This window comes from Callorhinus ursinus, unplaced genomic scaffold (genome assembly GCF_003265705.2).
Source record: "Callorhinus ursinus isolate GAN/ISIS: 27379988/994484 unplaced genomic scaffold, GSC_fseal_2.0 scaffold14, whole genome shotgun sequence".
NCBI lineage: Eukaryota > Metazoa > Chordata > Mammalia > Carnivora > Otariidae > Callorhinus > Callorhinus ursinus.
The window spans coordinates 26,451,635-26,465,143 of NW_027397076.1; the positions used below are offsets into that span (position 1 = coordinate 26,451,635).

General features: G+C 32.9%; 1 protein-coding gene across 1 annotated transcript in view; it reads right to left on the reverse strand.

Moving 5' to 3' along the window:
* Nucleotides 1-1,287: 1,287 nt before the first annotated feature.
* Nucleotides 1,288-13,509, reverse strand: part of OTOGL (otogelin like) — a 204,151-nt gene continuing 191,929 nt past the window's right edge. Inside the window, exons 54-60 of the mRNA XM_025881365.2 lie at nt 12,104-12,167; nt 10,857-11,035; nt 10,305-10,409; nt 7,289-7,408; nt 5,842-5,887; nt 3,119-3,198; nt 1,288-2,449 (exon numbers count right to left, since the gene is read on the reverse strand). Coding sequence (XP_025737150.2) covers nt 2,249-2,449; nt 3,119-3,198; nt 5,842-5,887; nt 7,289-7,408; nt 10,305-10,409; nt 10,857-11,035; nt 12,104-12,167 — 795 coding nt within the window. The 3' untranslated portion in view covers nt 1,288-2,248. The remainder of the gene's footprint in view (nt 2,450-3,118; nt 3,199-5,841; nt 5,888-7,288; nt 7,409-10,304; nt 10,410-10,856; nt 11,036-12,103; nt 12,168-13,509) is intronic.

Below are 13,509 nucleotides of genomic sequence, written 5' to 3' on the forward strand. Positions count from 1 at the left end.
ATCAGAATTAGAATGACTCTTCCCACTCTTCCCATTCACTATTAGTGAATTTCTCCCATATTTTCTTTAAAAGCTCTAAACTTCTAACTGGCTTTTTTGAACATTTTTGAATGTTCCCTTTTGAACATTTAAATCTCTGATTCATGTAGAATTTATCCTGATGTCAATGGATGTATGAGTCCAAATTTTTCTTTGTCCAAGTTATTATCCAGCTGTCCCAATACCAAGATATTGTCCAGGTCATTATCCAGGTGTCCCAAATCATCATCTCTGATGATTTGAGGGCCACCTGAATCATATGCTACATTCCAAAGTTTTAAGTTCTCCTTCTAAACTTTCTCATAGATATGTTTATTTAACTAATGCCTACTTTCTCACTAGATTTTAAATTACAGGAGGATCCACACTGTGCTTTATTTTACCTATGTCCTCAGAGCTTAGAACAGCACCTGGCACATAGCAGGTGCTCGATACCTACCTGTTGTATTGCAGAATGCTTATGATGTTCTAGGACAGTGTTTCCCATTTTCTCCCACAAATAGGTCTAAATGTGATTTAATATTTTTAATTTAATGACAAGTATTTTACAGAGCATGGAAATAAAGAAATGTGTGGCAGACAATATACAACATGTGCCTCAGCCGAGGTACATAATAGTTTCTTTCAAGCAATGTTATTTTAACCAAAGATATTTGATTCGATATATCTATATGTTAACAGGAGTCAAAGAATACTGAAATGTTAGTGTCTAGATGAATATTTTTATCAAGCACAAATAAGATAAAGTCAATTTTTATAAACAGTAGACAGTGGGACATTGCAGATGCAATGTCCATTTCATTCTTTCATTCATTTCTTAATAACCCTGGAGGTCCAAAATATCTAGTAAGTTGCATTTTTTTCTGGGAAACATGATCTTGAAACCCAAGCAACTCACCTAGCTGAAATCTGAACCTAGTCGATCAGGGCCCCGCATCTACTTTTCAATGCACCTCTACTGTTTTCTTGTTGCTATTTGACTTCATTTGATCCCCACAACAATCATACCAAGTAGGGCATTCTCTTCTTTTTACAGATGAGGAAACTCAAGTAATTCTATACTGTAAGTGGCAGAAAACTTGGGGATTTGCAAAGATCACAAGATATGTTCCTTGCAAATGACAATAATTTACTATATTTAAAAAGTGCAGCATTCCATTGTAGAATTATTAATACATTCAAATAATTTTATTTCATTCTCCATTGGCAAAGCAGCAGCATGAAAAGCAAAATAGCACACAACTTCGATCGAATGCAAATACATATCAAAAAATCATAGGTCCATGAGCTAGCAAATAATTAATTAAATGTTAAATAATAACAACATAGTTAATAACAGTTGTAATGGTATAAAAAAATAAAAGTCCAAGATATCCTTCCACTATTTAGCAACTAATGCTACATTTCTCCATTTCCTATTACTGGGATTACTATTATATGTATGTATATACATATGTATGTGTGGCATTTTTTTTCATTTCTTTAAAAGGAATTGAGTTTGAAATTCTTAATTCTATGCAAAGCAAACTCTTTAAGAATCAAAGGTTCTGTGACAGACACCTTACTATACTGTTCAAAAGAAAAGAGCATAGGACTGGAATGCACAAAGTCACTTGGGGTAAGTCACACGGCTTCTCCAATGACCTGATATATCTGCAAAATGAGAGGAATTTGCAATAACAACCCTAATATTCATTCAGGCTTTAAATAATCTAAAATCCTGTAGTTCTGTGATCTGTCTCAAAGTATCCTACTCTTTATGACTATCCAGATATCAATTCTAACTAATTACATTTACCAGACTAAACAGTGGTGATGAACGAGTACTGTTATCTTAATTTGGGTAGCTATGGCAGACTTCGTAAAGCAAAAAAATCACTATTGGGTGCAACTGAAAATTTCTGCAAAATAATCTTCTAATTGATGACAATATCCCAGGGCTGTGGCATGTTGCAATTATATACATAACTGCATTTCAGCTGAACAACTTAAAATCATTTGATTCTTTAAAATAGAGTAAATCAATACACCTATTTTTTCCTAGGAAATTGCATATATTTGTACCAAGTATTAAATTGCCATATCCCAATAGTGTGAAAAATATGTTATTGTTAAATAGTATAAATCTTCCAGTGCCTAAATAATAGTGTTAGAAGGTAACTTCACTTGACTTTATGATTATTGCATGGAGTCCCTAGAATCCAAAAGTTTAATTCCACTGGCATGTGCAGTCTATAGGTTCCTGGAGGATATGCATGACTTCAGTGCCATTTCCTGAGCAATATAGAGGCACAGACAAGTTTCTCACTCCATTTTCACGACAACATTTGCAGAATCTTAGATGGCTCTCAATATTGATGTTATATATGGTAGCAGATGGGCATTTTCCATCACAAGATGTGACATTTACCTATAAGGAGAGATAATGAGAAAATTCTTAAAATTTTTAAAAACTGTCTATTCAATTCTTCTAAGATAACAAATGAAAGCAAAACTTTATTATCACTATAATAACTCTCAAGCTTCTATGTTAGAAGACTGCAAAAAATACCAAGTTAAAAGTTAGTAACGAATAAGTCCAAGAGATGTTCCATGGTGATGCCTCAGACAGCAAGGCTGACATAAATCAAACTCTGAAATAAATTGCACATATAACTAGTCAGGTATATATATAATGTTCATCATAATCTAATGATTCTATTGTAATCTGTATTGTATCATGGCTTGTGTAGACTGTAGTATTGGATAGGTCACATTAAATGGGGTAAAGTTAGAACTAAGACTATTTTTGCTGAGTTAAATTGCATAGTTAAGAAAATATGTAGTCAAATATATTTGGTTTTAATTTCCATCTCTCTAGATTGCAATTATGATTCATAACTATTGATTATTTATGCTAAAAATAGTTCACACTTCTTCACAAATGGAATATTTTAATATTAAAATGTATGAATAATCTCAAAGTTAAATATTGTGACACTCAGCATTTTGTTGACTTACAAACATATTAGTGCTGTGACACATATACTTTTGGAAAGACACATGCCCTCTGTGTAACAAATTATATTTTTCCACTTACAGGATTTTGACTTATACAGTCCTGTTTCCTTATGATTGATTTAATGATCACTTTCTGGCATATTCTTTCTTCTTGTTTGCCTGATAAAATATAGAATGTATTTATTCATCAGAAGGCCCATGTCAGATTGTTTCTTAATTCAATTAAACATATGCCTATATTTAAAATAAAATAATGTCAAGGTATACTTAAAATTTCCCTCATATATTTTACATTCAATATTTATTTTCATTTTCTAAATAGATTTTCTCATATTTTTAGCATTATACTTATCTCTTTACCTTTTTGTCCTAGAATAGTTATCATAATCATAAATCAAAACATTCTACACATGAAATGTGTGTATCATATAGAGAGATAAAATATGTTTAAAATTCTAAAAATATGAAATTATTTTTATAATGAAACATTGTATGTAGAAGTAAATATACAAGTACATAATTAGGCTTTTATGCATATATACATAAATCTTAGAATTAAAAACAGATTTAAAACCACTTTATCTTAATAGATGTTAAGATAAAATCATACATAAATGTAATTGAATTATTTATTAACCATTTTGAAATGTATGGATGAGTCAAATTATAGTTTATATTTATGGCTCAGAAATGATCTCTTATGACTTCACATTAAGATACTTTGTATTAATTAATGATATATTAATATGCCTCTGTGCGTGTGATGGATGACCACTTGATAATACAGCTAAGAATATATATTTAATGCTATAGGATAGTGGATTAAATAACCCCTGAACCAGGATGCAAAAAGACCAAGGTTCTTACTTCACTCTGACACTAACTCGCTTTGTTACTTTAGCAAAGTCACCAAAATCATTCTGCTGAGTTTCCTTGTTTGCAAAAGACTGAAATTAGATCTCCAGTTTCCAAACTAGTTTAGCCACAAAATCTTTAAGTGCTTATATGAAATTCCAACATGTAAAGTATCTAAAAGTTAAACTACTGCGGTTGAAGCAGAGATGAGTAGCAGAGATTGCCTGAAATTAAACTGTCCTTCTCAAGGTCACTCTTGACCTTCAAAGTGCTAACTTCGGAGGTCACAGCTTAGTTCTCATCCAACTTAATTTCTCAGCAGCATTTGGCCCAGTCTGTCACTCTCTCCTCCCTGATACAATTTACACACTTGGCTTCCAAAACACCCCCTTTGGTTTTCCTCCATCTCATTTGTGGCTCCTCCTCAGAATCCTAGGCTTGTTCCTTCTCCTTTCCCTGGCCTCCCAACTATAGCCTGGTCGGGGGTTCAGAATTGGTGATGGAGGGGCAGGCTGGTGTGTTCCTTATGGTGCTTTCACTCAGTGGCTAGTTACTTTATTAGCCTTTCTATTCTCATGTAAGAAAGATTAGTTAATAATGAAATCATCTTTAATATGACCTATAAGGCACCTACCCTCTTTCTGTTACCTTCATTCCTGTGCTTAGCCAAACTTTGCTATTTCCTCTGCTTTCAATACTTTTTATTCTTCCTGGCTGGATTTCCAAAGACATTCATTCTCTACCCAGATGATACCTCCTTATAGAGGCATTCTCTAACCACTCACTTAAATTAGCAACTCAGCTCACCACTCTCCATCCCTTTTATTCTGTACTATTTTTCTTTATATCACTCATCTCTACCTGACACAATAGTATATATTTATGTGTTCATTGTTTCTCCCCCTTCTTCCTAATATGCACTGGCATGCAGGTATTGCATCATTCACTACCACAGTCCCAGTGCCTAAAAGAGTGCCTGATACATGGCAGGCACTTCATAGAACTCAGTTGGATTAGCTAATTTGTGCAATGAATGTAACTGGGACAGCATAAATTTATTGTTAGTTGGCTGAACTTATTAGTACCAAGACGCATTTCCAACATCCAGTCTCTCCAAGATAGCCCAGTTACCCAGAAGCAAAGCCTGCAGACAAGGATTCTGTGATACCAAAGCAGAAACTATTTCACAAGTCCTTACATGTCAGATGGGAGAAACTGAGGTAGGTTGGTATTATTCTGCAACTTCAGAGAGCTTGGCAGAATTGAAAGGTCCTGGGCCTGGGCATTGGACAGGCCTGAGTCCACTACTGATTAGTGCAATCAACTTTTCTGAACATTCATTTCTTTATCTGGAGGGGAAACCATACTTACCTCCCCATCTACCTCCCAGAACTGTTGTGATGTTTGGTTGCCATACTGTCTTCAGGGGGCATAATGGTGCCGATGTGTGGCAGGCAATAAATAGCAGGATTATGGTCAGTTGTATAGATCTTCCCCTGCCTGCCCTCGGTTAACAAGATGTACTTACTTGTTTAATAATCAACATGGAGTTATAGAATCCAAAGTCCTTATTGAAGTCACAATGCCATTCTCATCTTTGAGATGGGCTAACTTTGTATAGCCCATCATGTTCCAAGCAAATTAGACCACAGAGACCTTTTTAACTTAAAACCTACTAAAATCCTATGCAATACCTTTTGGGAAACACAACAATAAAGAAATTTCTGATATTTAGGTTAATATTCATCTAAATTAAAAATACTTTATTCATATTCCAGAAGACTAAATTACAAAATAATTAACCACATGACAAACATTTAAATAATATTATAAAATGTGCTTCCCTCCTTGCATCATAAGATCTGAATTTTATGAGAAAGATCATAATTACCATGAGCAATTAAAACTAATCTATCAAATTAATGCATGTAATATGTCCTCACTTACAGATCTTGCAACAGCCTTCATTATAAAGCTTTACAATCCCTTCATTCTAGGAAGAGAGAAGGAATAAAGTCAAAACTCACAGTGTTTGTTATTTCCTCTTGGACTAGAAATAGAAAACTAACTCAGTATTTTTATTAAATATCACAAAACCTTTAAAGGAAAATTATAGAAACTTACCATTTCTAATGAGAATTTGTTTGTTTTTAAAATTAGGAGCTGATATTTTGTTTAAATTTTTGTTATTCATTAGTAAAACAAAGTGCAAAAAGATTAGCTTACTTAGAAGAACACTTATTTATTTATTTATTTATTTATTTATTTATTTATTTATTTAAAACATTTTAAATAACACAAAAAAAATTCTTACCAAAGCAAAGTACTAATAGGTACTCTAAATAGAGGCCATTATGTTTTTTTCAATTCCTTGAAATAACCTAAAGTACTCTGAGACAAGACTAAGTTCCTGAATATAATTGAATTTTAAAATGATGTATCTTTTCTTTAACATTTTATTCAAAAAAATCCACCACTTCAGGATGACTCTTGCCTAAGACTAAATTAAGAAAATTTTATTGATTATCTTTTTGAATTCTTACAGTAAGCCACTAATTGTTTTTGGTAACTTGCTAATTACAATTCAAGTAACAGAATTTACACTATAAAAATGAATCTGGGAAATAATATGATGCCTAAGATTCTTTCCAGAACTGAAATTCTATTACTTTACTATATACAATATCTACCTACCCAGCCAGCTAGCCACCATCACTAAAAGGGCACATCTTGGGGAAAAAAAAAAATGAATGAGACTGCTATTTCTGCACACTTAAGAAAAATATTGCCTACACAACAGAACAAAGTTCACTTTTCATTAGGGATTACTATCTCCTAAATAGTTAAAGCTACGAAGGATCTTGTAAGAAAAAAGTATCTATCACCTCCAAAAATCTACTTTCCCAATGGACTCTTCTCTGAGAGAATAAGGAATTAGGGTATCTAAGCTAAAGGATCAGCAGCACTGTGATATATGCCAGGTTCCACCGTGGCCTGTGCTCAGAGAAGTTAAGACAAATTTCATTTAGGCCAGCATGAATTAAAAAGGGAATGGTATCATAAATCTGGCTGTGTGTTTAAGAAATAAAGTTGGCCAACCTCTAATTGATTATTAATTCATACTGAAAGAGAGGCTAGGTCTGCTGATCAAATGATTTTTCAATAATTCTTTGATCTAGCACAATGTCTGTTCAGGGAGAATCAAAGTTATTTGGAACACCATTTATAACTCAAAATGGCAAACTGAAGAAATATAATGAGCTTTTATGTATACATGAAAATAAAACATACACCAAAATAAATAAGCCACAATGTATTTATGTACGACCTTCGAAAACATATTTTCTAAATTATATGTAATACTACATTTTCTTAGATATGATAAAGTACAAACCATTTTGCATTCAGTCTCATTAAAAGGAGGACAGACCATATTGTAGTTCAGAATCATTGTCCCTTCATCAGTCTTAACACATTCGTATGTGGTACAATTATAGTGCCAGGTACTCCCCTCCTAAAAATAAGAGAAAGTTACTGTTTTGCTTATTAAAATCTGATATGTTTCTTAAGTAGAATATTTCCTATCCAAGATGCAGAGAACTTCCTGTGGCATACAATGTCCATCTGGAAATATCCCCAAACTTATCTAAAAGGATTAAAAATACATAGATGGTGTGTGTGCATGTGTATTTGGTTTCATACTAGAACTGAGATGTAAACGTGAAATAAAGTGATAGAGAGGAAAGAAACAAATAGGTATGTGTTTCTACTACAAGATTAATTATCCAATTTGCCCAAGTGACAAAGGTCTTGTTTTAATATTCCCTCACTAATTATAAAACAACAAATCGTATTAGTTAATATGCCTCCTTTCTTGAGATTTATTTATTCTTCCTTCTACTCCCTTATCAACAAAACAATTACAAAATCTTTGGATGACAGTGATTATTGACTTTTGCTTCCAGTTTTATATTCCTTATCATTGTTTTAAAACATACTCCTATTCCTTTAACAAATTTTTAAACATAGTAACTTTATTTCATTCCTGATTTCAGAATTCTTATTTAGAAATAAAAGCAGCTGGACATATTATAACATAATTATTGGGCTGTAGTTGTCGATCTATATTCTTATTTTTTAACCCACATTTTAAAATGCTAGCCAAACTCTGGCTTAAAGATTCCTTGTGCAGTAAGGAATTTCGATGAACTTCTTTTTCTCCAGATTCTATTTTAACTTATAAATATCTTTAGATCTTCTATGAACCTTAATTAGAAAAGATCTCCAAGTTCAGGTATAAGAGAAAATAAAATATTCAAATTCAAATAGTAATTCTGTTAATATCCAGTTCAAATAGTACTATCTTGTTTATCTGAAATCAAAAATCAGTTGTTCCACAGAAATTAGATTTCTAGATAACTAAAGTTTATCTTTGAAAGAGCAAGAGTTAACAATCTTGATGTATATTTACCTTGATTGCATTACTTGTTGAGTTCTCAAAAAATATTCTGAACATAATTTAGTCTTTTATCTACATTTCAGGCTATCACTGTGAATACTAGTCATATAAATAGATGGTTCCTGGATTATTGATTATAGAGTTTATGTTGCCCTTTTACTAAAAGCCCCAAATTTCTGTGTTGTTTCAAGTAAATTTTGATTCCTTTTCTCTCACTGACACCTATGTCTTCCTCATCATTTTAGAAGCTTTTGTTTTCAAAACCCCTTCTTTAAAATAATATATTATAAAACAGAAATATTGCTAGGATAAGACAAACAGTATCAACACTATTTAAATTGGTAACACTAGTTTGCACATAACTGCAAAACATAGGTTATGGCACAAGAAGACAATTATTCATCTTTCTTATTTAATAAAATACACAGGATTGGAGAAATCTGTTTTGGGGGTATGTGACTAATCCCATGTAATTAAGAACACCAGAAGTAAGACCTCTAGTTAATTAAACTATTAATGGAAAAACTGAAGAATGACAAAAATAAATTGGAACAACTTTCAGGTAATATAAGTTATAAAGAATTAGTCACACTCCTAAATCTGATGACATCACTAATAACTGCACTAAAAATAGAAAGTTCCCTTTCTCTCTTCTAGGGAAGGAGTAGGTCAGTCCATAAATCTACATGGAGTTATTATGAGACTATAGGAGAATTCTGAATAATTATTGTATTATTTTTGGTAGAAAGATGTGATATAGCATTACTGACTCTTGAAGTCTTCTTTGTAAAAAAATATTCTAAGTCTTTTATCTTATTTACCCACTGAAATAATAAAATGTTAACACTGTGAGTTTCAGATTTCTGTTAAAATGCTTCATTTTTAAAATTTCTTTTAAAGATTTTATTTATTCATTTGAGAGAGAGAGAACAAGCAAAAGAGACAGCACGAGAGGGGTGAGGGGCAGAGGGAGAAGCAGACTCCCCTCTGAGCAAGGAGCCCAATGTGGGGCTCGATCCCCAGACTCTGGGATCATGATCTGAGCGGAAGGCAGGCACCCAACTGACTGAGCCATCCAGGCACACCCCACCTTTGTTTTTTAAGATTTTATCAGATGAATGGATAAAAAAGATGTGATACATATATACAATGGAATATTATTCAGCCATCAGAAAAGATGAATACCAGCTATTTGCATCGACATGGATGAACTGGAGGGGATTATGCTAAGTGAAGTAAGTCAAGCAGAGAAAGACAATTATCATATGGTTTCACTCATATGTGGAACATAAGCAATAACACGGAGGACCATAGGGGAAGGGAGGGAAATCTGAAGGGGGAGAAATCAGAGAGGGAGATGAACCATGAGAGACTATGAACGCCAGGACACAAACTGGGGTGTTTCAGAGAGAAGGGGGCGGAGGGATGGGGTAACAGAGTGATGGGCATTAAGGAGGGCACGTGATGTGATGAGCATATGTGATTATATGCAACTAATGAATCATTGAACAATATATCAAAAACTAATGATATACCGCACAGTGGCTAACTGAGCATAATAAAAAAAATAAAATGTTTCATTTTAAATGAGTGAATAAAATAATGTTTTTTTTCCCTTTGTTCTAACAATTAGAAATAAGCAATTCCCAAAGCCCATTTTCCTCACATCTGGAAAAAAAAATGAGGATCTATACTAAAATGAGTTTCAGAAATGAGTTAAACATATTCCTTTACAGCAGGAATTATCAGAAACTTTAAAACGTAACAAATGTAACTGTGTCTTGTGTGCTGTATATGAGTGTGTTTATTGTACGTAGAACTCTGTGTGTGTGTGTGTGTGTGTGTGCATGTGTGGTATTTTTCAAACTTATTTGATATAAGAACATCTTCAGAAAATTGCACAGAGAGCTACCCTCCAAGGAACTTATTTTAGGAACTAAGGAATTCATACCTCATATATAACTGATGTTCCATTTTCCATTTGAAATTTGCAGGATACATTTTTGCAGGTACCACAGCAATCATAATCACTTGGAGATGGAATGTACAACTGGTGCTGGGTATAATAATAGTACATTTAATTAGCCACACAACATTACCAATATTTTTAATGAATCCATTCTGGAAGTGCTTCCCAGTATTACTATATGCTCTCTCAGAACACCTGTAAGCATTTTAAAGGTTGAATTTGAGGCACTTCAAATAATAATTGACTTTATATTGCTGTATTAGAAAGTGAAGAAAACTATTAACCTTTACATCTAGCAGCCAAGATTCATCAAGCAGGTCAAACAAGCTATATAGATAAATAGATAATAAGGCTCAAGATCATACACAGGAAAAGGAAAATATGCATTGTATAGATATATTACACATTAATAGATTATTGAACTAGTCAAGTGTATACTTTGAACTTATGCAGTATTCACTAGTTAAAATTCTATAGCTGCCATTTTATGATTAATTTAACTCTCCACTGGAATGACTTACAAAGAATACTTACAATGTCACATTCTTTTGAGCAATTCACCATTGTAAAATTCAGAGTGTGAAAACCTATATGGTTATCTTTTTCTTCCAGACACTCCACTGTATAACAAAAGTCCCCTTCCAAATACTTTATCATAGATTGGCCAGGATTCAATACTGATACTCCTTGAAATACACACACATCATCCTTTTCTAAGAAAAGAAAGTCAATGAAAAGTACTATTTTGAGTTTTTTATTAATCAATCAATGGAACTTTTACTTATATTTATGTTTTCATTGTGATGTGCAATTTTTTTTCAAAACCAATAAGATCTTTACCTCTATATTTTGTTAATAATTCAAGAGTTTACTTAATAATGAATGTAGCACATTTATTCCTTAACATACAATAAGAAAGTGATCTGTAAAGTCAACTCCTCTTTACTGTTTGAACTGCCTTCACAAGCCATACTTCATAGCAGATTCCAGAATTTTGGACTTATCATCAAGCTACTTGTTATTCTCTCTTCCGGAAACATAACATGACATTTTGGGGGAGTAGATATAGATGGAAGCAATATCTAAATCAACAGTAGTGGGGCTCTTCATGGTGGCACTAACATTTTATGGTTTTTAATGGTTCTTTTGGGAGAAAATTTTCAGTTTTGTTGTGAAGCAAAATATAGCCTTGTACATTGTATTCAATGATGAAGGTAGTTGATACAAAGTAAAAGCATATTAATTTAGGCTAGGCTAGTGATGAAGATTCAGCTCAGAAGCTCTTTGTGCCTTGCCAACAACTGAATTTAAACTTTCTTGCATATAAAAATGCAAAAGTTTCAAGCTGTTGAATAAAAGGTTTTTCATTAACCCACCAATACATAATATGAAGATTTGTTAATTTATAGACAAATCAATTCTATTCTTTACAATGTTAACATCCATAACGATAGCACAGTGAACAATAAGTCTCCCTTTTAGATGTTTATTTTTAAAATATTAAATATATATATTAAAAAGAACCATAGAATCAACTTTAAATTCTGCAAAGCCTCTGAAAAACACATTCATTTTTCTGTCCCATTAACATATTTGTCAGAACATTTAGAGATATTACAAAAGAGGCAACTGAAAAATAATAGTGCATTTTTATAATAAACTGGCAAAATGGCTTAAAATGTGTAATACAACTCAAAGAAAATCATTTTTAATTTATTAATAGTGAACAATAGATACCAATAATATTCATATCATTTAAAAGCTAGATAAAACATAGTTACCACAGAGATACTGTACACATCCACAGTCACTCTGAAAGTTATGGTCTATCGCAGTAAATTCTCCCTATTAGAAAGATATTATTATTAAATATGACTTATACAGCTTATTATATGACAACTATAAAAATATATACACAGTATAACATTTAGTAAGTTCCCTACCCCACAGCCATACACATATCAGGTGCTTAATAAATATTTGATAGTGAACAGGCTTTGATTAACACAGTGGTCATTTAATTAGCAGCCTACAGAAAAAATTCGCAATAAACAATATGATTATGGATCACTTAATCTCTCTAAACTTTAATTTATCTATTAAATGATTGAAAGTGGAGAAGATGATCTTTATGGTCTTTAATAACTTGAAAATATTGTTGGATTCTGGGCTTCTAGTGAGTAATTGGAGATAAAAGAATATGTGCTAATCCTAGAAATTTTGGTTGGTGCACGTTCTTGATCTTCTCCATAGAGGTGGTCCAAGGTTCTGATGTTTGCATGGAGCAAGCGACATGCAAACATCATGTCACTCCTGTGACAGCATATAAAGCCAGAGCAGAAGAATATAGTAGAGGGACTAATAGCACAGACTCAGGAGCAAGTCTGTTCTGTGCCCATCTGGCTTTGCTGCCTGCTAGCTGTGGGATCTCAGGGAGGTTACTGAGTCAGGCTTCTCCTCCCTTCCCTCATCTCTAAAATGGGTATAATAACACTGCCTACCTCTTAGGTTTAGTTAGAGAAATAAATGGGTCAATTCAGGTAAAGAACTTACAATAGAGTAGACACACAGAAAATGTGGTATAACCTTTAGGTGTCAATAAATTGCTGTCATACCAATCTTAAACACTGCCCTGTCAGAAATGATACAGGGTCCTCTCAGTGTAGTACCAGATTTAAAGTTTCAAGAATTGGATTTTTAAGTAATAACTTTTCCCGAGTGCATTTAATTTTCATATGATATCAGTAATAAAATTAACTTGATTCTTTTTTTAAAAGATATTTATTTATTTACTTATTTATTTATTTTAGAGAGAGAGAGAGCACAAGTGCAACTAAGGAGAGGGGTGGGGGTGGGAAGGGGAAGAAGAGGGAAAAAATGCCAAGCAGACTTTGTACTGAGTGTAGAGCCCAACGTGGGGGCTTGATCTCATGACCCTGAGATCATGATCTGAGCCAAAACCAAGAGTTGGATGCTTTTTCTCAAGGCATGAGAAAGGTTGCTATCTTTCAGCATACATTTCTTACCTTACACTTTGGTGCATTTATTCATGTTCAGCCTAGCCTCTATCTAGAATAGTTCAACTCCTTTCATCCATTATTCTAAACTATCACTTTCTTCCAAACTTTTCTTGATGGTTAACTTCCCTAGAAAGTTCTCCATGATGATCTGTACCTTGTGGTTAACA